This window comes from Labrus mixtus, chromosome 8 (assembly GCF_963584025.1).
Source record: "Labrus mixtus chromosome 8, fLabMix1.1, whole genome shotgun sequence".
Lineage (NCBI taxonomy): Eukaryota > Metazoa > Chordata > Actinopteri > Labriformes > Labridae > Labrus > Labrus mixtus.
Window position 1 is genome coordinate 14,888,045 of NC_083619.1, and position 26,122 is coordinate 14,914,166.

Sequence of the window (26,122 nt, forward strand, 5' to 3'; positions counted from 1 at the left end):
CTCATTTTTGTCTTCATCTCTTCGGCTTTCTGTCAGCCTCAATCTGTCATATCATATCCTATTTCTCTGTGGCACAAACACACTCACAGCCTTTACAACTAATGTGAACAAGTAGGGCCTGTTATGAGGGCACGTTTCTCTCTAATTGCTCCGATTCAAGAGACAAACAGGTCCAATTAAGATAAAGCTTAAGGGAAGGATAAGAACGTAGTTCATCAATGGTCATTATATCTATTGAGTTATTAGTATAGCTCAACAAGTTCAATTAAAGCACAAATGACCTTGATCTGTCTCCTGAGCAACACAATATCTCATGTGAAATGTGAAGTAGTACATGAAGGGTTATTGCTGAAGCTTTTCTTGACAAAGACAATATCCATTATTTAAAAATCGTAGTTCAACACAACCTTGGCCTTTTCCTTGTAGGTATGGTTTTTCTGAGGAATTACTAAGATTGGGAACGTTGTGACTATTTCAAAGAAAGTGTGACAATGTAAGAGACAAGTATCAAGACAAACAGTTTTTTGTTTAGCTTTTTGGCTAGCCTTGTTCCTTGTTTATTCAATTAAATTAATTTCAATTCAAAAATTGTACCCCTAATAATTGAAGAAGCAACGATGTAACAGTTATAACTGCTTAGCAAAACTGAGAGAAATGTAGTATTTGGAGGTCTTAGATGACATCACAAATATAAATACTTTGTTGAATTTGTTGAGTTTTTAGGGCCTAAAATACTGTTGATAACTCATTGACTGGGTTGTCTTCAAAAACTGATAAACATTTTAAAAATTATGTTAATTGCAAAGTTTTTAGGTTGCTTTTAAAATAAAAAAAATGGTGTCCCACAAGGATCCATACTGGGTCCAATTTTATTCACAATGTTCATCAAAAACTTACAGTATCTTTTGAGGTTATTGATAGACATGCACTGATTGTCTGACTGATGACCGGAATGAAATTGTAATTGGTGAATGCTTTGCTAATTAACTAAAAGCTGAATTGATTTTATCCAGAGAAACGTTTGTTAACAAAGCTTCATATTTAATGCTAACAAAACAAAAATGATGTGCTTCTTGAGGTCAAAGAGGATGCATTCTAATGGTTATCAGATTCTTTCTTCGTCTTTAAATCTGAAAATCTAGGGTCGGAGGGGACCTAGTGGTTAGTTTGTGAACCCCATGTACAGATGCTGTTGTCCTCAAAGTGGGCGCCCCGGGTATAAATCAAACTTGTGGCTTCTTTTCCTGCATGTCATTCCCTACGCTCTCTCTCCCTTTACGTCTCGTTCCACTGTACTGTCTCTTTAATAAAGGCATTTAAAGCCCAAAAATACATCTTAGAAGAAATCTGAAAATCTGTTATAGAATTTAAAAAATTGGGGGAAGGAAAAATCCTTTTCTGTACAGAAAATGTGGGATTCATTGTACCACACTGGGTTGTGATTTTTCTCTGGATTGGGTAGTGAATTTGTCTACATGATTCAAGTGAAGGATTAAATATTAGTACATCTTTCTTCAACAAGCCAAAACAATAAAGGTTGAATTAGAATAAATAAATGAATGAAGAGCTGATATGTTAATGTAAAGAGAGTAATATAACATCTGTTGAAAATGTTGCATTGTCCTCCAGATTTAGATTATTTTTTAAACTGCTGTAATCCAGGACCCTTTGAAATGACTGTTGGCGGTTATTACCAGCCCATACTGCCATTATAATAGAGGTGAAAACAGACAGACAAAACTTTCAACCAGAGACTGGGTTAAGATGGTGTTAAATTACTCCATAATTTATAGATTCTCATCACCACCATGTCAAAACACTTATAGAAGTAGCAGCACTTTCACCATTTCTTCAGTGACATCACTGCACAAACCCATACAAACGGTGAGGAGTGACATATTTTATTTAATTTACTTTATTAAAAAAAGAAGAAAAACACTACTTCCCTTGCAAGGCTAATACAGTATGATGCTGGATCGATATTATCAATCAGTTGAAGTCATCAGACAGCTATGGAGGAATGCTTAGATTTAGATAAATTCCTCCCTAACCTTGTCATTATGGCAGCATGACTTCCAGTGTGAACTGATCCAAAAGTCTCCTGTAACAGGAATTTATGAAACTGCATGTTTATTTGTAAATGTGTTAAGTGTGTGTTTTAGAAGAAGATAAGAGTTTGGATTGGAGGATCATTTCCAATAGTTTGTCAAAATATTGTCACTTTTCTTTGGGAGTCTTTTTGGGGGGTGCGTGTACTGCGAGTGACGGCTCGTTTATTAGTGGCTGATGGCTTTTAACACGTGCTGTCAGCCAGACCGCCGGTGACAAAAAGCTGTTTATTCCCCTTAGCCATTATGAAACCAAGCATTAGCTGCCACACTCACGCACGGCAGTGACAGTAGTGTTACTGGATAATAACCCTTCCTCTCCGCTTTCTTGACTCACCATTAATGAAAACAGGATTATCGCCCATTGAGTCACAGACCATAAAGTGATTGACTTGTTTTCCAAGGCGTTTATTGAGTGCATTTTAGTACAATAGTTCTCAGAAAGTTACAGCTTACAAACTCTTGACACATACTTGTCACAATTTACAAGTGGTAGCTATACAGAAACAAACAAAATAAGAAAAGAAACCGTTCACGCTCGAACAACGTACCTGTGCACACATACAGTAAATGTCTGTACACACAAATGTGCCTGCTTTGCACACAAACACATACATTCACTCTCTCTCACACTGACACAAATGAACAAATTATGACTTGTGCACACTCACATTCAGCTTCACCATCCATCGAGTACCATAGAAGGTTTTTTAGTCACATTTCACCTGGTCTTCTGCATCATTGGCCACCCACAGTAGTTCTTCTGCGCATTCACAGTGCGTGCATGTGTGAACATGAAGTCTTGTGTGTTTGCTGTTTTATATGTGTGTAAATCTTCCAGTTCACAGTCTGAAACAGAAGAAAAGACAGGATGGAGGGATTTAATGAGTGTAGTTTTGTAGAGTGTCATTTCTTCCAGGTGAACACGACTGTTCTAACCTATAAATGACAGGCATGAAATCAGTAACTAAAAGGATCGTTGGTACCTGCTCCGACAGTTACAGCACCATGAAACATTTAACAGGCTCTGTTCTCGTGTTTTGTATCAGCGTGTGATGAATGGCTTCCATTTGAAACGGCTTTCAGAGAAGGCTACCAAACCGCCTCTCCATACATCATGCTGGAGTGTCATTACAGTCAGATATTTAGAAAGACAAACAGAGTAAATGGGGAAAAAATGACACTGTTGCATAATGAATACATTCTATCGCCCAATTTACAAGCTCTTAGGTTATAAAGCAAATACACCAGACAGAGCATGGAGGACTAATTCATTCAAATTGAATCTGTAGTTCAGTAAAAGGGATTTATGCCAATCACAAGGAGCATGTGATTATATTAAGGAAGACTTGGTTAATCAATGACTTGAAGAACTGAAAAAAAAGATTTTGTTCTCAACTCAAACCAGTTGCTTGATTTGTTTTTGTTAGTTACCAAATAAACCAAACAAATCATACATAGGAATAAATGTTGCCACTTAGACCCCAATGCAGAGTAAAAGGTATTGAGTCACTTAGATAATTTTCTTCTAATTATCCCTATTTTATGACACCTCTTTCCTGCAGCTCCATCTTTATATTAACTGACCTTCTGCTGCATTTACGATATTTGTCCAAGAAGCTTTTTTGTTAGTTGAGCTGACCAAATTTTGCGGCATAATGCATCATGGGTCCTCTCTACCATGTTTTGTGGCTGTTGGAGCATCTTAATTCCCTTAAAGAATAACTTCCTGTTTAGTGAACAATGTTTGCCATTGCAACAGTGTTACACTAAGAGTAAAGAGCTTGGAAATACAGCACAGTGAAGGTCCTCCCTCCCTCTTTCCATCACATATGCCCACACTGTGTTAGGTGTCTGCCCACTTTCTCTTTATTAAGCATCAGACTGGAAACCAGACGTGAATAGAGCATAATTGAGGCTTCCGCAGTGTAAGTGTGTGTGTGTGTTTGGTTTTTGAAGGTCCCATCAGTCTCCCTCCCCGTGGCTGATCAGCTGCCTGTCAGATGTGGGTCCCAGTTGGTGTTTCCACCCTTGCCTGGGCGCACTGGAGCATGGAGTCAACCATTTCTCAGAAACCAGCCATGGCCTGGCCTGGCCCAGGACAGCTTGGTTACACCCAGGATGAACGAGCTGGAGATGTGCCAGGCAGTAGGAGGGAGGCCAGGACAGACAAAGGAGGAGGAGGAGGTGGACTGTGACTTGGTTATACTAAATAATCTGATAATGGGCCTGCCATCAATTTCTAATTTTGGATGCAAGGTGGTTGGAACTGTCGTCACTAATGTCTTTACAGGGCTTTGAGCGAGGTCACAGCTACTGCAAACAACTGAAACTAAAACAGTTCATGATAACTGTTTGTTAAGATCAGAAACTTGGTTTGCGTAGCTGTGCGTCAATTGAATATAACCATGGAATAGTTAAGGTCCATTTGCCTTCAGATTCTAAAGAGCAGTGCTGTTTTTCCATCCACACTTGACAGTTATGTTATACAAATATAACAGCAATTATGTCTGAACAGCCAGATAAACACCAGTCATCACCAAGCTTTGCTGAAGTTGTTGCCACTCTGACTCAACGACAAACCTTCCCTCAATTAAAAAAGGGAAAAACATGGCAGTCCACAGCCCAGAACCATTCTCAGGGTATTTTCCTGAGGTGTTTATTGCTTTTTCATAGACAGGTATCCTCTAGGAATAATGTATACATCCTGCAATCAAGTATTACTAAAATGCAGATTTCCAAAGGGGATTTAGTGCAGAAAAGAGAGCTGGAGAGATTTGTGTATCCGTGCAGTTCTCTTTGGCTCAAAAGCATTTGCAGTCAAACTTGTCTATCCATATGTCATTAGCATATAGTGAGAACATATGGATTTACTCAGCAGCTTAGTTACAGCAGTCTAAGGAAGACTGTGAGATGGTTGGGCTTTTTAAGTCTGTGGGTTCATCAAACTGGCATCTTTTGGCAAACCCCAGCCCAGATGTTCATTCTCACTGTGAAAAGAAGTGATGCTGATTCACTCTGATGTCTTGCATGGTTACCCTCTAAGTATGTTTAAAACCTGCAGCAAATCTTGCTTTGCCCAATATATTTGTGCCACCAATGAGGTATATGGAGTGGATTTTCCTGAAATTCAATCTTTCTGTTTTCCCTGTGTGATCACTGTGTACTAACCGTGGATCTGGGCCGGCCAAGTCGTGGAGTTTCCTCCCTCTCTGGATGGTGCTGAGAACTCCCAACACAAACAACAACAGAATGAAAAGACATAAAAACATAAAACATATCTGTACAAGTAAGTGCTCACCAGCAATAGACAGCATGTGTACACCCACATTAAACATGATCTCCAATAAATGGACATTTTGTCAATTATTTAACTCCTACAGATTTTTCATATAGATCTACAATACCAATTCTTTGCCCACAATTCCTTTAACGCTTTCCTCTGGAAAATTTTCATTCGAGATTGTCCTTGTGATCCTTGAACTGGGAGACATAAAACCCAGTGTCTACTGTTCAGTCTTCCAAAGAGAATCAGGGCATTGCAGGAATCTACACATTGCATGTGTCTATCACAATCTAATCAACAAATATGTCTTTGCCAAAAATGCAAGCAGAGAGTTCTGTACATACATATTCATACATATCACCTTCAATATGAAGGTTTATTATGAAAGATATAATTATATTTAGCAAGAGATAAACATATTTATATTCTCTGAATCTGGGTGGGGCTGGTTAAGAAGTCCTTTGGCAAGGCCTTCCACCCAGAACTCCACAGGTAGTGTTAACGTTAAAATACAAGTGGGCGGCATCTTGCTATAGTGAAAGAAACAAACAGATGACAAAAGACAAAAAATAGAACTAGCTCTGATTTCTCAACCTGTCCATTTACGATACATCTCTTGAAATTATTCAAACAAGCAAAAGATGGAGTGAAAGTTAAAAATGGTGCTCCACTGTACATCCCTGTATTTTTCTCCCACTAATTAATCCTACTGATAATTGCTTCTTATTCTTCTGGGACATATTTCTGGCCAGGTCAAGGCATCTTCATTGCACACACTGACGACAGTAAAATCACAGGTCACATGTTGTTTCGAAATGTCTCACACTGCTGTTTACAATTTAAAAATCCTCATGTCCAAATAATATAGAAATACAATGTCACTCATTATACCATACAGTCTGAAATGTGAGAGATTCCCTGTGAGGGTGTTGGATTGCTGAAGTCATTTTGGTTTACAATGACGTGAATGGCAGTCTATAACAGCAGCAGCTGATGACTGTCTTCCTTTTGTGAAGAAATGGAGAAACAGCATCAAGTCTGGACCCTGAACTCCTAAAGTGGATTGTATGAAGTGTGATAGCTTTTAACCATGTGGAAGTGTCGACCCTGGTCTCCTGTTGCCATGGTAGTGGATTAAATTAAGACAATAGTCTCGACTCTGGCGCGTTCCGGTGGATTGGGGGTCATTCGAGGGCTTCCATTGTTGATGGTCCTACGAATGCTGCCCGTTCCATGGCACAGCGCCTCCTGTAGTCATGCCATAGTGGTGGGGGACTGGCTCATCTGGACCCTCATGGACTGGATGTTACTGAGAATCTTCTTCTGGTGGCCTGCCAGGGTCACTCCTATTCTCAGCAAGTCCCTAAAGGGAAAGAGGCAGAGAGGAGGAAGATTGAAAAGAGAGAGCTTATTTTTGAGGCACTTACAGATGAAAAGATTCCCATGTTATTGTAGAAGCAATGGATCATTAGAGTAAGAAGAAATGGCAAATAATGCCTACAATTTTCCAATGCATGTACTGATCTAACATTATCCTATATGAAAGCAAATTACAGAATAGAAAGCTAGTGGCAATGAACACACACACACACACATTTACAAAAATTAATTCCATCACTTGAGAGAGGACTTACTAATGCATGTTGCTTTGCATTGCAAAGAGACTGCATAAATGCGCCCAAGCCCCAAGCATTCATTTTTAATAAAAATGTTAGGATGATTTTACATTTTCACATAAATGTGTAGACCAAGCAACATTGTTAATTAAAATAAATGAAGTGCAATGTTTGTGTCTATTGGCACGACAAGTGCTGAGAGAATTGCTGTCACGACCCGTGCTTGAAAAATTCCACATAAACAGCAGAAAATAATGCCTCTTAAAAATATGTTTTTAATGGATCTACACGAGTATTCATTTTGGAAAATTGTTCCCAGATAATCCTTAATTATTGGATAGCACTCATAATCTTGAAGAGCACAGATGGAAATATTCTTAGCCCATCGACTATGTTATTTTCTATAATCATAAGTTATATTTTTTTTGTGTATGATCTATACAGGCTTTACTTTCATGCAATCATTCAAAGACTTGAATCACCGGGCGCATTCAGGCTGAAAATACATGCACTTGACTATGAGTAATTTTCTACAAGTATGCCCATCAAGTGCCATATGGGTTTGGAACTCTTCATTTGCACTCAAGCAGGTGAACTCACTCTGAGGTCATTTGAGCCACCAGCTGCAGGGAGGTAAAGCCTGAGTTGAGGAAGTTGTCTCTGTACTGGCTCATCTTAATGGCGGCGAGCCAGTCCTCCACTGAACTGAAGGTGTTGAAGTCAGGTATGGATCTGTCCAACAGTGGCTGAGAAGGCCTTCAGGAGGACAGAGAAAGACCGGGGGGTAAGAGGAGGTTTAGAGCACAGCTTTGATGCCATATTAAGAATCTATGTTAAGGACTTTGTGTGGGTGTGTCAGAGGACGCAAGATGGAGAAGGAATGTATTTCTGAATGTTGGATTTAGAGAGTTTTCTTGGCCCGTTTTTAGGGGGTTAACTGCATCTTGATCCAAAGAGATATTGATTTACATTGGTTACATTACATGGCTGATACTATCCCTGTAAGTGGTTCTCAAGCAGAGCTAAATAGAGGGGGAACCTTGAAGAGAAACTCAAATGCAAACAGAGATGGAAGTTCACCTTTCAACATGGCAGAAACCCAAAGAACACAACCAATACAAGTGCCTTCAGGACAACTGTCTGAATGACCCTCAGTGGCCTAGCCAAAGCCTAAAAATATGGATAGAAAATATGTGGAGAAACCTAGAGCCCACAGTAAACGGACTGTCCATATCCAATCTGACTGAACTTGAGAGGATCTTCAAGGATTGATGGAAGAAATTATCCAAAACAAGCATGTGCAGAACTGCCAAAATGGTACCAAGTGAGATTCAAAACAAATCGAAGCCAGTGAAGCCTCTACAAAAACGGCAATAAAGATTATGAATGCTATGTGGATTTCTACATGAATTCAATTTTCTAAAAAAAAACACATATTGCTCTTGTAATTCAGGGGTACAAATAACTTACATAACAGTAAATTAATTTGGAAAAAAGTGATCTCTCTAAAGTCAACATGGGAATGCAGATGGCTGGGATCTATGAGCCGAAGGGGAGAAAAATTGCTGGAGAGGAAAAGTTCAGGTTTGATGCAATCAACAGTAATAAATTCATGTTTATTTAATGAGTGGACTAAGTGTAAATATGTTTGGCTTGGTTAGTTTGTGCTGATTGCCAGTGGAAATACAGATGAAAACACACTTGTGTGTACTAAATTCACTTCAGGGTGAGTGTGTGTAATGGGCTTATGAAATGTTGTTGGTACTCACACTGCAGGGATGTTGGCTACAGCTTTGAGGCTGGTGGGGTTACGGATCATCTTGTCCAGGGTGCTGACAATGTCTGTGAAGCGAGGTCGTACGTTGCGGTCCTTCTGCCAACAGTCCAACATGAGCTGGTGCAGGGCACTGGGGCAGTCCATAGGCGGTGGCAGGCGGTAGTCCTGTTCAATGGCATTAATCACCTACAGAAAAATAGTCAGGGTGTGGAGGGGAAAACACTGGTTGTTATGTATTCTGACATTGAGTTAACTGTTAACTCCATATTAATACACCAGGCCTAAATCATAGAGCAATTCTGATAGTTTTCACTCAGTTAAAATGTCATTTTTCATAGCTTGCTGATGCAGTGTGTCCAAGGGTTGACCAGGGCTGGGATAGGCCCCTTGAAATCTGTCTAGCCATCCCAGACACCACCCCATACTCCTGAACTATGATTTGCTATCTGCTCTCACCAGAGGTGAGATTTATGTTTAAATGAATGGTAGAAGCTCATCTGTCATGTCAATGTAGTACATTTCCATTTTTTGGCACTAAGTACTCTGACTTCTGGAGATTGATCTTCTTCTTGAGCTCTTTAAGAATTAATCACAGATTTCTTTTTTCTTTATGTGTTGATTTATCATCATAATTTGATGTTTTGATAGAATGATGATATGAATCCTTCCACTCTGTAATCCTAACACACTCATACCTGCCTAAACAACATCACCCACAGTTCCCAACCCCCACCACACACAGACACACTCCTTCTGGTCACTCAGGAGACAGACAGCATTCAAGCTGATTTGCCCTTGCTCTTGAATCTAGCGAATCACATGTCACTCCTGGAGGACAAAGCGAGAAAGGAGACGGAAAAGCTTGCAGAGGCAGTGACACTAAAGACAGAAGTCGCTGGAGGAAAGGGCAGATTGCATATAATTAAGAGAGTGAAGTATAGCCACTTGACACATGTCTCTTATAGGCTGCACAGGCTTTCCTGAAGTTGTTGGAGAGAAGTTCTACGTAAAAGTTTCAAGTAGTCAGAGTTTGAGGAGAGTGTTTCGTAAGAAATGGAAAGAAAAAAAAAACTGATGCAGATTTGGAGACTTACTGGAGGCAGGAGCAGAGAAATTCACCATCCTTCACAAACCTCACACTACTTGTAGCTAAAATTTTGCTTGCAATAAATATAAAATAAAGATAGAAACTTTCAAATTGTGCATAATCTTCAGCTCTAAAGCAACCTTTTACTCTGCAGAAGACAAACTATTTCCCAGATTATTGCACTGCACATTGATGCACCTTACTGTCACCCATACTTCATATTCATACTATCTGTAGAGGAAATCTGTTCCTGAAAATGCACTCTTGCAAGATAAAGTTTGGTGTGAAATCTAGTATTAAAGATACTATCGTTAAAAAAAATAGAAGCTGCTCTGTAGGTTGCCAGGTCCTACCTGGAGTTGAGCGCAACTCAGCAGAATTTTGACAAATGGTGCATATAGAGAAGTGGTTGGGAGTGTGGGTTTTTGTGTGTGGTTTTGAGTGTCTATGTGTGTTTGTGTGTGGACTGAGCAGCCGGACATGCTGAGCAGTGCCAGTCCTCCTCTCTGCATCAATCCCATCAGGCAGTGTTTGCTGCTGGCCCACTGAGGCAACATCTGCTGGGTTGGACGGTGGTCGTTCAGCAGGGTCCATGGAGGCCCAATGGCTGGCTAGCTGTCTCCCTAGAGGAGCTTAGGGAGAGAGACCTCATCATATGGGAGTCTATCCAATGGATGTGATGTGTGTTTGTGTTGGTGCCTGTGTGTGTGTGTGTGTTTGTGGTAGTGTGTGTGTGTGTGTGTGTGTGTGTGTGTGTGTGTGTGTGTGTGTGTGTGTGTGTGTGTGTGTGTGTGTGTGTGTGTGTGTGTGTGTGTGTGTGTGTGTGTGTGTGTGTGGACCTCATCCAAACGGACATGGGGAACAAAGCAGAGCTCTTAGCATCATTCATTGCTCTCCAAAGCCGGCCAGGAAGGGAAAGGGATCATGTGAGACTGTTTCCATAATAAGTCTGCTTTCAAAGTCAGAGTCAAGGACATCTTCAGCGATGATGCTGATAAAAAAAAAATGTGCGATTTATTACAGCTTCCTCTCTCATCCTTGATTGTGTATCTATGGAGTAAAAAGACAGGAACCACATCTGTAGGGAAATGGCCTTCCCATTAATGTGGCCGTTTATTCAGATTCTAACGTTCTTTTTTTTTGGAACAGTGTGGAAGTTGAGAAAAGTGACAACATTTAACTAAAATGTCTATTTTTATGATCCTTAGTAAAAAATCCTATAAAACAGGCTCTTGAATGTTCAGGGAAACTGCTGCTTCCAGGGGAAAGTCTGAACTTCTGTGGGGAAGAGTGATGTACAACAATTAACACTCTTTTCCTATCCTACCAGCTAATCACCATCTGTCCAAAATACTCTATCAAAATTAAGGACATCACATTTGGAAAGTAATATAGTATTTCAAAGTGGGTCTTACTTTTTTTTAATTGATCGTATCTTTAGCCCTTGTTGAAAGGTCTTTGACTTTATATATGTATAACACTTACATCCTGGTTGGACATGTCCCAGTAAGGCCTCTCTCCGAATGACATCACTTCCCACATGACAATCCCGTAACTCCACACGTCACTTGCTGAGGTGAACTTTCTGTAAGCGATGGCCTCTGGAGCTGTCCACCTCACTGGGATTTTCCCACCCTGAAAAAAAATAGAGAGGGGAAGAAAAGTTGCAGAAGGTGAAATCAGAGTTCAAAATCAGTTTATTTTTCATTTCCAGTCTATTGAGTTGTAACGCATTAAGTCCGCAGATACCCTCTTTATCTTTAACTAAAATGTCCCTTTACATCTTTATTCCCTCATCCACCCAGTGTATCAATCCTCCTGCAGCCAAAACACATACAAGTCCGCCTTTGTCTCAGCGGCAGCAGCAGCTCCCAACAGTGCTCGCCCTTCACACATCGACCAACATCACATTTAGCGTCTCGTCTCCCACAGCCCTGTTTGGATAAAGGAAGATAGGCCCAGGCTTCTGCTCGTACATCGAGCGTGTCTGCCTGTAATTGGGCTACCTGAGCCTGAGGCATGCCACGCGCCCTGTTGACTGAAATTGACAGCTGCTTGTTTAAAATTCCAAACGCACTCTCTCTCTCTCTCTCTCTCTCTCACACTCACACACACAGAGTTGGGGAACTAATGCACAGGTACAGACACAGATGATTGTGTGTGCACAAACAGACACACATGCATAAACCGCCTCCTCCACAGCACCTCCTCTTATTTCTGACTGGAACTCACCACCAGTTTAATAATGCCAATTAACTGAACCTGTGCATTTGCAGATAAGCCGCTGCTGGAAACAAACCAAAACCCAGACAGAAACGTACACAGACCACCCTATTCCCCACTTTCTCTTTCAGAGAGAGGGAGGACATGGACTAAAGAGCAGGAAAATGAAATTGTAAGTGAGGAGAATGAGTTGCAGAAAATAGTTCTTTTCAGGCGTTTTTAAACTACAGTGCTGTAAGTTGAGTGTTTTTTTGTATGCGTCTCTGCACACTTATGTAGGTGTTACAGGTCAATGCTGTGTGTCACTGCGAAGGTGGAGAGGCTGAGCTCATTAATGAGCACCTCTCTAAGGTTTGACCTTTGAGCGGTTGCTGATCCTGAAAAGAGATTTAACATTTGACCCTGAAGGGAGACTGTTGCCGGGACACTCTGCAAGATCCAAAGGAAAGGCTTTCACGGCTCTCAATAAGCACACCAGTAAGTGGAGAGAAAAAGGCATGAGGCATTGCAAGAAATGAGGCAATGGTGCAGTGAGCGACAGAGAGAAATCGCAAGAAGGAAAAAGAAATACGCAGAGGAAGAGATCAATAGTGGAATAAAGGCTATCTAAGCCCCAGTGACTTCAATGCTTTTCTCATATCTCAGACTACTTCATATCAGAATCGTTTCATCTAAACTGAGACCCTGGGACACTTTTCTCTTGCACTTTCTTTTTCTGAGGGCAAAAAGGAGCTGCACAGAAACAAATATCTCCCCTTCAAGAATATAAAAATGCTTATCCTCTGCTTCTTCCTCAATCACTCTGTCCGAGCAATGCTCGAGGTCAATTATATTGTTTAGATGAACATGCGTAAAATGAAAAAGAAAAAACAAAGAAATAAACACCGAACAAAACGAGAAAAGAAAAAACGCTGCTCTGAGCAAAACGCTCCCTATTACAGCCTCTCTTTATCATTACTTACTTATTCCCCTCACTCGCTCTGTACATCTGGTTTCATGCCCCGGGACTCTGTTGGGATATGAGCTGAGTGTCGCTGAAATGGCCTGAGCAAAGACACAGGCTTCACAAGATGCTCCCTGTGTGCCTCTCCAATGAGACAGACTTTAGTAATAACATTTCCAAGGCTGGTGAGTCAGAGGCAGCTATGCAAACCCTTAGTAATTACTGCTGTGGGCCAGTGATAGCTCTGCCAAAATCCTGCTTTAATAACATGAAGTGCTGAACAGCTCAGGCATATAGGGAAAAACATAATAAAAAGCAGTGGAGCTTCTTTTTTTTGTTGTAATTCAGTAAAAAGAGCGTTAGCACCACAGGGAATGAGAAGTGTTGATGGGAATTAAAACAGACCTAATGTCAACACAAAGGCACGAGAGCTTTGTGAAGCCCTGAAGCATGAGGAGAGCTCTTTAGATATGGTTTACTGTGCTGGCTACAGAAAAAGGAACAAGCTGTTTTTTTGTTTGCCTTGAAGTGAAATATCGGCCCTTAAAAAGAATAACACACTGCTATTATCTCGGACAGTTGACTCAGAATGTGTGTAGACAAGGCCAGACTGTAGTGTAGCACTCCAGCTGCAGGGCTTCTAGGCCTCAAGTGGAGTCATCTGTAATGATATCAAGTGACACTTTGCAAAACTCCCTTGGTAATATATATATTGGGGGGGGGGGGGATACAGTGACTCATTTTACAGAGATGCTGGTTGGGTATATTTTCTGGCTGATAAATGTAGGCACTATGAAGAAAAAGCGCTGTACTTGCAGTGATATGTGGAGCGGGCCATTCAAGGGCAGTGAAGGTACTACAGGTGGGCAATAAGAGGTTATTAAAGATACATGAGAAAATAAATGTTTTAGTCAGTGATAAGATATTTGCACTTATGTTGTTGTTTTAAATTGTATCAGTAGTTTATTTGCACTGCATTGTCATATGCCTATACTTTCACTTTGATGGTTCTACTTATTAAAGCAACTTTGACAGACTTCTGGTTTGTGTCCATTTTGGGGACTTCTGTTGACAAAATAGTACGTCTTTGCTGATCCTAACTCTGCATAGGTGTATGTTTCCTATTAAAAGAAATACCCTACCCGGCCTCCTTTTCGCAGTCAAACAAACATTCAGCTCACTGTTAAATATTTTCCATGGAAATTGCAAATTAAGCTGTTCCACTTTCTTACTAAACAGAAATATTAATTTTTTTCCCTGATGGTCTTATTGGCTTTTTGTGGGTCAAAATGAGGCTTTTTTTTATTTTTATTTAAGTTTATTTTATAACCAGTAAGAAACTTCTTAGAGTTGGTTTGAATAAATATATGTAAATTCTGAGATAATAAATCAAGTGTTGAAGTTTGGATGGGCAAAAGGCTATTGTTAGATTTAAAATTGTGCTCAGCATTCTAAAGTGTGGGAATGCTGCCCTACCTCAGCTATCCAAAAACTCTATAGTTCTCTCACTTGAAGACTACATATTGGGATTTTTTTTCTCTTCCTCTGAAATCTCATATCGCACATGTGGACAACACCTAAAGCCATTTTCACACATAGCTTTCCATCCAGAACACATCCAGAGCAGACACAGGGATGTGCTGTCACCCCTTTGTCATAGGAATGATATTACAGTACATGACTAGCTCCACCTGGATTACGTCCGTCTGTGACAGGTTGTGACCAGTTGTGACAGCTAGTGATGTGTCTGCCGTGTGATTGCAAAAAAGCAGTGCAGGGAGTGTCAGGTTAGGAGGTAACACTGGGAGACGAGTGTGTTTCTGTGACAGCTAGGGCTGAAAGATGAAGGATAAACATGTGTTGGCCAGGTAATGCCTCTATTTACTGGTGTCTGTCCTGGTCCCTTGGCCCGATAATGTGTGTATTTGTGTGTGTGTGAGAGAAGGCAGGGATACACATAGCAGGGATATGAAACACCTGTCATGCCTTTGAAGTGCATTGCAGATGCCAATATGCCAGATACTTTCATGTAGACTGTCATTTCAAATGTTGATGCAGAAAAAAAGTGAAAGCTGAAGCATGAATCCTGTCGGATTCCAAATGCAGTTATCAATAAAAAGTCAGGGAAAAGCGTACTGTAGTTGCAATTAAGAAGAGTCCAATGGCCGGCTGTGTTTTTGTTACTCAACCTTCTCACTTCCCAGCAGCACTATTCCCGTCATCTGAAAGACAAATATGCAGATCTTCCCCCCCCTGCCTTTTCCCTCCCCCATTCCATCTTCCACTTTTCTTTACTTCTCCAACTTCAGTAATCCTTTTCCAAACAATACACACTCAAACGGACTTGAGCACATTTACTTTAGGCTGGGAAGAGTGCTCCATCAACATCCTTTTAATGAAATCTTGAGATCTGCCTTGGAAGTGTGCCCAAACGGAATGAGGAAGAGGGTGAGATAGAGATGGAGGAGAGAGCCCGAGAGAGGAAGAGTGACATGGAGAGATGGGAAGAAAAATGAAACAAAACAGAGAGGGAGTGGGAGTGGGGAGGTTTGGTGATGGAGATGTTGGTTTCTCAGACACCCATGAGAATCTGGTGGATAGAAAGACACAGGTCTTTCACCACACAATGAAGTCTAGCAAAAGTTGAGGGACGCATTTGTTAAAGTTTTATTTTGTGTTGAACGCATCCCAAACAGTCTCACAGTGGGCCGGGAACTCTTTGAGGCTTTTTGTTTTTCAGATTTGATTAATAAATGAATTCTTAAACTTTTTCTATACTGCCTGGGACGATAACAGAAGGGACAGAAAACATACTTTACACCCAGAATAGCCACATATAATTGCTATACTTCTGAAGAAAAAAGATTAAAGAATCCTTAGTTGAGATTTCCAGAAATATTCTAGCATTCTGATCCCATTTCAAAAATAACTCCTCCATACTGTTACTGAACTGAAATCCAGTTCAGTAACAGTATAAATTAAAGATTTACCCAGAAGTATCCCATCCTACTTGTACTTTTAAATGCTTATACAAGACCCTGACATGGGTTCATGATTTCTTCACTGGATGTAGAGAGGTCATTATAAATTGACCGTCTTATACAGAACATCTTATTACTTCAGGCTAATGTTGTTCCTGATTTTGTTAAAGCTACTGGCAGGCTAGTGTAGAGGCCATTTGAATGAAAAATAAACAGCCATGGTTATCTGGGGGATTTAATAGGAATGTACTGCTTCTGTTAACCATACAGTAGTGTGATATGTTTATTGTTTACATATAACTTCATTGTGAATTCTGCTAAGACGCAAATGTAGTCCAATTGCCACAGATGGGGAATCACTGCCCACTGTAAACTGACTCTGGCAAACATAGCTATAGAATTAATCAAGGTGGACTGCTTTGGATGGCTGCTCCTTCTTTGATGCAGCGACCACTTATGGATCAAGAATCTATGTATTCCTGCCTCATAATCATACTAATTTCCATATTTTCCGTAGATACATTTAGTGCAAGACTGAGCCAATTACACTGCACAATCTGAATACAATTATCCTGGAAACATCTTAATAAGTTTTGAATACAAAACCAAGAGATAAAAAAAACAAATTAGGTTAGGTTTAGGATTTTGCTGTAATTATGAACAAGCGTGACTGAGGTCCAGTTGCCCAGTGGCAGCACCTCTAGTTTGTTGGTGGAGAGACAGATGGGGATTGATCTTGGTCACTACAATGGTGACTCATATACAGTACCTATGGGGGTTGGGGAGTTGGAGTATCTGTGCAAGAGAGCGTAAACCTCTCTAAATGCTTCTAATACAACTAACTTAGGGTTAGGTTGGGTTTAGATAGGGTTAACCCGTCTAACCCAAGTACCCAGCTGTGTACCAGTTTTAACATTTCCTATGCTAAAATAATTTAGTTAGACACTTAAATGGTGGTATATTGCAACAGCTTCACATTGGAGAGAATGGGAGGAAAAATAGTTCAGAGGTTCTTACAGCATTTTACATGTGGATGTCATGATGCAATCCAGATTCAACTGTCAACTCATACATTTTGAAATAAAGGCCAACACGACTGATTCTGTATCAACCTACAGCTGCAAACCTTGGAAATTGAAAAACATTTATATCAGAATTTGTGTTGCAGATATAAAAGGACAGACATTTGATCTGTAAATCAGGGATGCATTGAGCATTGATGTTTTAAACATCACAAATAGCGTCAGGAAATCAGGCTTGTGGAGTTATGTTGGGGAATGAGTGACAGCTGTTCATCATCAAAGAGAATCAGTCATTTTCCTTTTACCTGTATTAAGAAATAAGTAAATATCTTGGTTTGATAGACCGCAAAGCATGTTCATACTTCACAATACGGTTGTTTGAAACTGCCGTGTGGTGTTGTGTGGACTAGATATCAAAGGTGTTTTTGATGCTAGAATATTAACAATGCAAGCACTTGCTGGAGAAAGGAGTTGCTTTTTAAATAACATTTTTGCCAGATTTGTCTTTCTTCCATGAAATGTCAATGCAAGAAAAAAAATCAGTTATTCATTTTCAGTTTGTGCACATCTATTCTTGTTTGGATGAACTTGCTCTTTGCCTGAAATTGGCTGACGAGGGTGTTTACCTTGCCTTATGGTGTGATGTATGGATATAAATGTTTGATGTTAAGGTAAATATTCATATGGTTTGCATACAGAAGTGATATATCAAGATAAAATCCTGCAAGAAAGTCCCTTTGTTTGCCTATTTTGCATGGTCCATATGGGCATGTTCCCATTTTCCATCTTGTTTGCTCAGAGGCTCTGTCCCCTTAACTTTATTCAGTACATAAATATTTCAGTACAAGTTGAATAGACAAGCCAAAAAAGTGCATGGGCCAGAAGCCAGGGAGAGACAGCGAGAGATGAGGGGAGAGCATGCAAATAGAAAACAGACAAATGACAGAAACAGCAGAGGGGTCCACATAGTGTGAGCACTGGAGCGCAGCTGAGAGAATGTCACTCAGGTCACAGGGATTTGACGGATGAGCTTTGTTACTGGCTCTGTGTGACCTCGCCTTTCAACCCCTCTCAGCCTCAATGACACAAACAAACACACAAACACTCACAGACACACATACATGTACATAAAGAGAAACACTCCTAAGGGATATATACTGTGTGTGTATAGAAAGTCACATAGCCGTGCTCACCTATGCCTTCGCACGCCATCAGCTGGATCACACGCAGAAATTTCTGACCCAAACCTGCCCTCCTCACTTAGACCCTGTGGTCATGAACTCACAGTTGGAAAGGCTAAAAGCACTTGTCAAGGCTGTTATAGACTTGGCACACTCAGTCATGCCAGATTTTAGAGACATGTCCACACACAACCACACACGACGGCACTTTCTCCCAGCCACTTGCTCGTAAATATTTACCCCAACCTTTGCATTAAAGTAGAAATCTCATGGATCTAAGCTTTGATGTCTTTAGCTTGACCCATGGGGTTCAGCCATTCCAACTGTTTATTTTTTACTGAGCAGCCGGAAAGAGTAGATCACTTTGCTCCCAGGTAGATCATCTACTTAAATGTGACGGACGCAGCTTATTTTCCCCAGGAATTTCAATTTAACACTCTTTTCATAATCCTTTGAAGACTACCAATTCTAAAATGGCCATATATAGGGTTAACACTATTGTGTTGACTCATACCACAAAAGAGTATGACTTAAAATACATTTATTTAACTTAATGTCCTTGAGACCACGACTTTAAACCTCAAGTGTCCATACTGGGATTTCTGACTTTCACTCATGACCCTAAAGCACAAAATAATGTCATAGCCTAAAACAATGACATATTGTTTATCACACCTACAGCGAGAGGAAGGAAAGTTGGCTGAATGGATTTGTGAAAGTAATACTCCTTGAATAGGTGGATTGATAAATATAGAGAATAAAGACAGTTGTCCAAGTTCATTAGGTGTACAGTAAATTTCCAATTCTCTACTTTAAAGCAACTTTATTTGGACTAGTCACCATGGGACAAAATGAAATTCAGAGATCTCCCCTTGCCTACCTGTGTTAGTGGGGCAAATGATGGGATAGTCGAACTACTGCATTTAATTTGAATTTATTGACATTTATACCTGAATATAAAGTCAAGACTCTGCCGGGTGTAATTGCCCATTCTCTGTTTCTGTTGAGAGACAGAACAATGTTTTTTACCAAATCCTACCATGCATGCTATCCATCTCATCATCTTACTTTATGAGGTTTTGCTTTTCTGATGAATTAAAGTTTACTTCCTCTGCAGTCTGCATGCTGTGTAGTAAAATGAGCCTTCTGAGTTTGCACCAAAGTACTGTCAAAACGTTCAGTTATACATGTAATTGCCAAAACACTCTCCAAAATCCTCGAGTGGCAAAGACGCAGAGAGTGGCACAAGAGGCAGAATTTTTTATTTTATCTTTTGGAAAAAACGTGTCAGGCAAATATGGTAAGTAAATTGTGGCAGAATTTATTTTGAAAAACTCTAATAGTACAGATTTAAAGACTATTACGATCAGAGATGACATCCCAATTAGTTAGTATTTACTAGAGGTCCACAGGTATTAATACTCCTCAACCAAAAGGTATTTTGTAAGCCAAAAAGAGTGATCGACATCTCACATGGCCTTATGGTCAATGTCCGTACATTTACCTCTGAAAACACACAACTAGGTAAATGTAATTACAGACAACAAAACAAACACAGGCAAGCCACAGCTGTATTTACACACACAATCACAGTCTTTAAAGTCTTTAAAATAATTAGCACACATCACCTCAGCAAGACCAGCGCAGTGCAAGTATTGTCCTGTGAGCCTAATTAATCACGACTTTGGTGAGCAGCCAACAGAGAGGGAGGACAGCCCCCTTCTGTCTGAAACCTCCACAACATCGCTCCAGAGTGAACCCACATCCAGGGTTAACGCAATTACCAGCATGTCCTCCCAACCATACATCCAGCATCACACCACAGGCACTGTAATTGGTGTGCCTCGAATTGCGGGGAAAAATTAGAAAAGCAGTAGAGGGAAAGAAGTGATTAATTTGCTGGAGGAGGAGGTCGATGGCGATGTAAATCACTACATGTCAGCGCAATTTAATTTCACTGATTCCCTCGGCCTTGTCTGCGATGCAGGCCTTGCTCGCTGATTGGTTAGTGTCAGGTCATAGCTAAAGAAGTCATGGAGTGAAGGGCACCATGCATGGCTTAATTACAGCATAAGACCCTGCATGCGACCTGTGGACCGCCACTTCCCATCATGCTTGTTTGCATGTTTACATAAAAACATGGGATGAGGGATCAGGAGGACTCTGGTGTGTAGCAACATTAGCTACATTAGCAAAGTCTTTTGGAATCGTTCACATCTGTTAGCTGATCACATTACGCTCTTCTTAAGAATTAACAGAGATATTGACGGTATGAGTCTCTTAGTACTTGCTGGGTTATGAATAAAACAGATGTGTTGCTTTGGTGGAAGCAGAAATTGATTTTGAACTGAATATTTAATCTGCATAGTTATGATAAGCACTCAGTATGAAAGTTATGTCTTTATTTAAACTCGAAAATCATTGAGAGCATAGCCCTCATTTACAATGACGTCGAGCAGGAAAAACAATGAAAAATAACAAACATACATATACATATATATGTACACATACACATTTAAGTATATGCATTTACTGTATACATACACACATATATATATACACATATAAATAAAATCAGTTAAAAACTGACAAACAGATAATGAGAAGTATTAAAATCAAAATCAATTAAAACATGTGCAATTAGAATTAATAATTAAAGATCTAAAATGGCCATAAGAGACCAGTGCCTTGATTTTTAAAGTGCTTTGTAGCAAAAGTGAAGCACAACCAAAGTTTTGATGTGTTCTTTTTAAATCCCTATCACCAAAAAAAAAAACCATAAAAAAACTACGATTTTTTTTTTACCCTTGAAACAGTTCAAACGTCAAATCTCACCAGCTCTATTGACTCTCTGGACAATGCCCCTCGAGGAGACTTTGTTTACATTTAAGACAACATCAAAATGCGAGCACAATCTATAATCCAATCCCAACCTTTTACACCCTGTTGTATTAGCAAGCTCAGCGGCGACAACAGAGGTCCTGCTCCTCTTTGTTGCTACAGAAGACCAATTCAGCAAGGTTTAGCCGGAGGGGTCAAGGATACAACGCAAGCTAATCCTGCAAAGCAATTAGCCCTCAGCTACACCAATGTGAGGTCATAGCTTCTCTGTCCACACCTGGGCTTACACCTCTTGTCAATCAGAAGCCTTAACTGCTCCTACACGTCATGTTGTGCATTTAAAATAGTAATAACTCTAGCAGAAGGTATTTTCTACCAAAGCTCAGCTACAAGGAGGACATAAAACTGAAAAAAAAAAAAAATCCAATGTTTAGTATGATAGTTTTGTTTTCTTCACCTATATTTAGATGAAATAGATTATTTTGAGAACTCTTTGTTCATACCTGTGTGCCAAAGACTCACAGGCTATTTGAATGCATGCTTTTGATCCGAAGTTTTGCATGCATTGAAGTACCTCTGAAACTGTTCCTAAAATAGGTCCTTTTTATGGCATAATAGATTCATATTTATCCGTAATATATACAGTGCTACCACCATGCTGCACATTCTCAGTGTGTACAATGAATCATATTCAGAAAGATCCCCCAAGGCGATTTCATACAAGTGAAATCCTCCTCTCCCAGGTAAGACTGGCAGAAAAAGATGTGTTGGGCCACTGGAGACTGGTGACCCAAAACAAGAAGAGAAAAGGTCAAATACAGGACATGGTGCAGTGAATTTTGAATTAAAAGGCTATGTCAGAAATATATGACAAATACAGGTATATCCATAATGTAAGTTTATTAAACTTTAAAGGTCACATATTATGCAAAATACACTTTACCATGTGTTTCTAACACTAATATGTGTCCCTACTCTGTCTACAAACACCCCAGTTATGAGAAAAGTCCATCCTCTCTGTCTTTTGCCTGCTCCACTTTTCAGGAAATGTGTGCTCAAACAGGCAGTATGCAGATGTTCCCTTAATGACATCACAAAGGGCAGTAACCCCTCCTCCAGCTAGGTGTTTATTCAGCATTTGCACCGTAAACAATAGGGCATGGAGGGAGAAAGCTGGAGCCACATCCCCTTCCAGAGGGGCGTGGTCAGACACAGATCATTTACAGTTAAAGCTACAGACACAGAAACAGCCTGTTCTGAGCAGGGCTGAAATAGAGGGGTTTATAGACATGATAAAATACAGGATCAGAGTGGATTTATAACACAGACATGTTTTGGGGAGCTCTGAGACTTATTTAAACTGGTTAAAAAGGAGGATAATATGTAACCTTTAAAGTCTGCTTTTAGGGTAGATAACATAGAACCTTGCTCTTTATACTCTGTTGACCAGTCCTGCTTGAAGAGGACATTACTGCATTCAAATTTGAGGCAGCAAAGCACATGATACATTGGCAGTAAACAAGCTAATTTGCACCAAAGTCTCAAAGCAGAGTCAATGAGGTGATACTACACACATGCACATGGGCACGCAGACACCTGCCCACGCAGAAACCCACATGCATGCCTCTGGCTCACACACACATAAAGACACAAAAATAAAAACACACGCACAAACTGAGGCATGCCGGGAGTCCTAATGACCTACGCCGTGTGTTTGCAAGGGTGTAAGAGTGTGTTTTGAATTAGGAAGAGGAGAGGCAGAAGATGAACTAACGATGGCTGCTAATAATTACAGATCTGTAGTGTGGAGGAGTTAATGAGGAGCCAAAGCCTCCCATGATGCCCCAGTAATAATGAATGAGGAGTGAGAGAGAAGAGGGAGGGAGGGAGGGAGGGAGGGAGAGAGGGGGGGTGGTAGCTGTCAGTTTGAGAGGCCGCAATGCCCTTTGGTTCCTCTGCACTCTGGGCATGTCAACGAGAGAAGAGCCTTCCCAGAGGAGGCTTGTCTCCGCACTAATGAAGATGTGACAGACCCTTCGGTCCATGACTTGCAGAGTATAGGAAAGAGGAGGAAGAGCAAGCAGAGAGAGACAGCTCCTATAAAATGAAAGGCACTGACAATGTGAACGGTTTCTCATACCTTCAAAGAGAATACGACAATGTCAGATATAAGGCTGATTAGACTGATAGGTTATGTGTTTTCTTAGGGTGTTTGGACTACCTCTAAAAAGTATAGACAACTCACTTAAAAGAGACACAACATAGCTCATTTTACCCAAAGAACCAAACCAAAAATATAAGATGAACTTCACAGGAACTTACCAGAGAGCTGGTGTAGCTGGGGTCAGAGGTGTCATCCTGTAGGTAGCGTGACAGGCCAAAGTCAGACACTTTGCACACCAGGTTGCTGTTTACCAGGATGTTACGCGCAGCCAGGTCACGATGGACATAATTCATCTCGGAGAGATATTTCATCCCAGCTGAGATCCCCCGCATCATCCCCACCAATTGGATCACCGTGAATTGGCCATCGTTTTGCTAGAGCACACAAAAAAAGAATCACAAATAGAAACAGTACTTAAGACATGATGTAATTAACTGAAGTGAGAATAGCTTGGGGATGCAGATCTCTCTTACCCTGTTTTCCAATAGTTACTACCTCAAGTTGGAGGCTAAATATTTACTGTTTTCATTTATTCTCTTGGCGCAAATGTCAGTGCAAAATATTCTGCCTGTCTTTTCTTATTTTCTGCTGACACCACAATAAAAATTCCTTCTATTAGATCTTTACTACCACAACCAGAGGGCATGTGCACGACATAAAGTCTATTTAAGGTTGAAACTACCCATAGTAGCGGGTAAATGTGGACACGTATTTCCGGTTAAAGTTTTTTCCTTTCTATATACTTAATTTGATGTTACACTTTTCCATTCAAAGGTTGGACAAGCTGAGCTCTTTTCTTGCCTTTCAAATCCTCGAAATGTCCAGAGGAAAAGTACACTTGTAAAAGATAAGCAAAATGGATTCCTGAAGCCAATCTTGTTCATTGAAGGTGTTGAGAGCATTGTTCCATTCGGGCATGCAGGCATCCATCTCTTTAGCATCCACGCATGGTGCCCAAAACCCCTGTGTGAATGCTCTGAAGAGCAAGCTTTGAAACCCCGAAACACAGTAACAAATAAGAGGGTAAAGAAGATCGATGGAAACACAAGTCGGATGTGGCGGTTAGCAAAGCCAACTTCAAAGAGCCCCTTTAAACCCACCCTAGATCAAAGTGAAATGGAACACCAATCCATGAGATTGAAGGAGGAAAAAAAGCGAGTTGAATATTGATTAAGCTGTATGTCCGCTCAATCCTCACTATAAAAGAAAGAGTGAGGAGTTCATTAATCGCCCCAGACATTAAAACAGAAATTAAAGGCTGATAGGGCTCGCTAACGGAAATTTCCAATTATGAATGATTGAAATCATGTTCATTGTCATGGAATATATTCTCTGTTGGCAGACGATAGGTTTAGAAGGCTTATTCTAATTTGAATTAGAAGGGATTCTAAGCATGAACGCCTTTTCTGGCTCTGTTTTACATTTTTTAACATGAGCTTTTTGAGCCTTGTTCATACTTGCACAAAGGTACTGAAAAACTCCTGAAGTTTTCGTGGTGAGCTGCATGTGTAAATGCAAACAGCAAAATATTTCACTCTTTATCTGTAGTTTCTCCTGCCACCCCCCTAGTATTTTTTTTTTTTTTAAAAGTCCAAGTTCGCTGACATGAGAACACAGTAGGATATAATGAGGCAAATTCAACTCCAGCTAGTGGGAGGGGTTCTTGACATTTATTCCCTGAGATTGGTGCATCGACTGTATTCAGGAGACTAGTTCAATCTCTAGACATGTACATGTCATTAAACTGCTGGAACATGTTTTCTGTTTTCTGTTCTTCTCTGCTCTTCTGTTGATATTGTGATCCTGTCAAACTACACATAGTATTGATATGAAGGCGTATATTCTCATAAAAACCTTACAGACTCTGTTGCTTTGTCCAGCACTCCTGTGCCATATCTAGCCTCAGGAGACCCCTTGGCCCCCCTATCCCATTGACAGTAATAGTGTCCTGCTGTGAGGTGCATGTGTGAACAACCAGATCAGGAGGATTTCAGGGGCATTCTGTTTAGTTTCAGAGTGTGAGGTTTCTTTTCAACTTGTGAACATAATTTTTGATCACCCTGAATAACTGTCAACAACTTTTTGTGACAAAACATTTATGCTTTTATAAAACTACTCACCCTGAGGAATGAGTCGAGGGCACCATTCTCCATAAACTCTGTAACAATCATGACCGGGCGGCTCTTTGTGACGACACCCTCCAGACGGATAATGTTAGGGTGGTCGAACTGGCCCATGATGGACGCCTCAGAAAGGAAGTCCCGCCTCTGCTTGTCCACGTAACCGGCCTTCAGGGTCTTGATAGCAACGTAGATCTCCCTCTTACCGGGCAGCTTCAGACGACCCTTGTACACCTCCCCAAATTCACCTTAAGGTGAAAGAGACGTTGTCAAAAACAAGAACTTTTTGTCTGATCAAAAAAGGATTAGACAAAAGATTAGCAGAGTTGATGAGATCTAAAGCTGTTCATTTATCAAGCTTAGTGGCATCTCGTGTCCCTAGGTGGAAATATTACCCAAAGTGCTGTTATAAATCTTCATTTAGGATTTATCAAGCATGCTGAGTGTTGTCCAAGATTTTTCCGGTGTTGCTCCTCCATGATCTCCTTAACAGCATGGCTCCTCTGACTCACAATATTCATCTATCCTAAAAGCCTGCCAAGTGTCTTCATACTCCCCAAGCTAGGTAAAACCGGAAAGCACTATCTGTTAAATATCTGGAACCTGTTTGATTAATTATCACCACCTCAACGTCCTGCAGAGACACCACACAGTGAAATCAGCAAATACGGCATTCTTTAATTAGACAGTCCCCTTGTATCCTTCCCCCCCTATTCTATCTGTCGTCACTTCCTCACACCTTTCTTGAGGAGTTTAAGTCTATGTATGACCAA

The 26,122-nt window shown here is 40.4% G+C and overlaps 1 protein-coding gene across 2 annotated transcripts in view; it reads right to left on the reverse strand.

Annotated features, from left to right (window-relative positions):
* Positions 1-2,495: 2,495 nt before the first annotated feature.
* Positions 2,496-26,122, reverse strand: part of LOC132979096 (ephrin type-B receptor 1-B) — a 151,269-nt gene continuing 127,642 nt past the window's right edge. For both annotated transcript variants that reach the window (XM_061044603.1, XM_061044602.1), the window contains exons 11-17: positions 25,350-25,597; positions 23,388-23,603; positions 11,360-11,509; positions 8,780-8,973; positions 7,611-7,766; positions 5,280-6,757; positions 2,496-2,957 (exon numbers count right to left, since the gene is read on the reverse strand). In XM_061044603.1, coding sequence (XP_060900586.1) covers positions 6,649-6,757; positions 7,611-7,766; positions 8,780-8,973; positions 11,360-11,509; positions 23,388-23,603; positions 25,350-25,597 — 1,073 coding nt within the window. In that variant the 3' untranslated portion in view covers positions 2,496-2,957; positions 5,280-6,648. The remainder of the gene's footprint in view (positions 2,958-5,279; positions 6,758-7,610; positions 7,767-8,779; positions 8,974-11,359; positions 11,510-23,387; positions 23,604-25,349; positions 25,598-26,122) is intronic.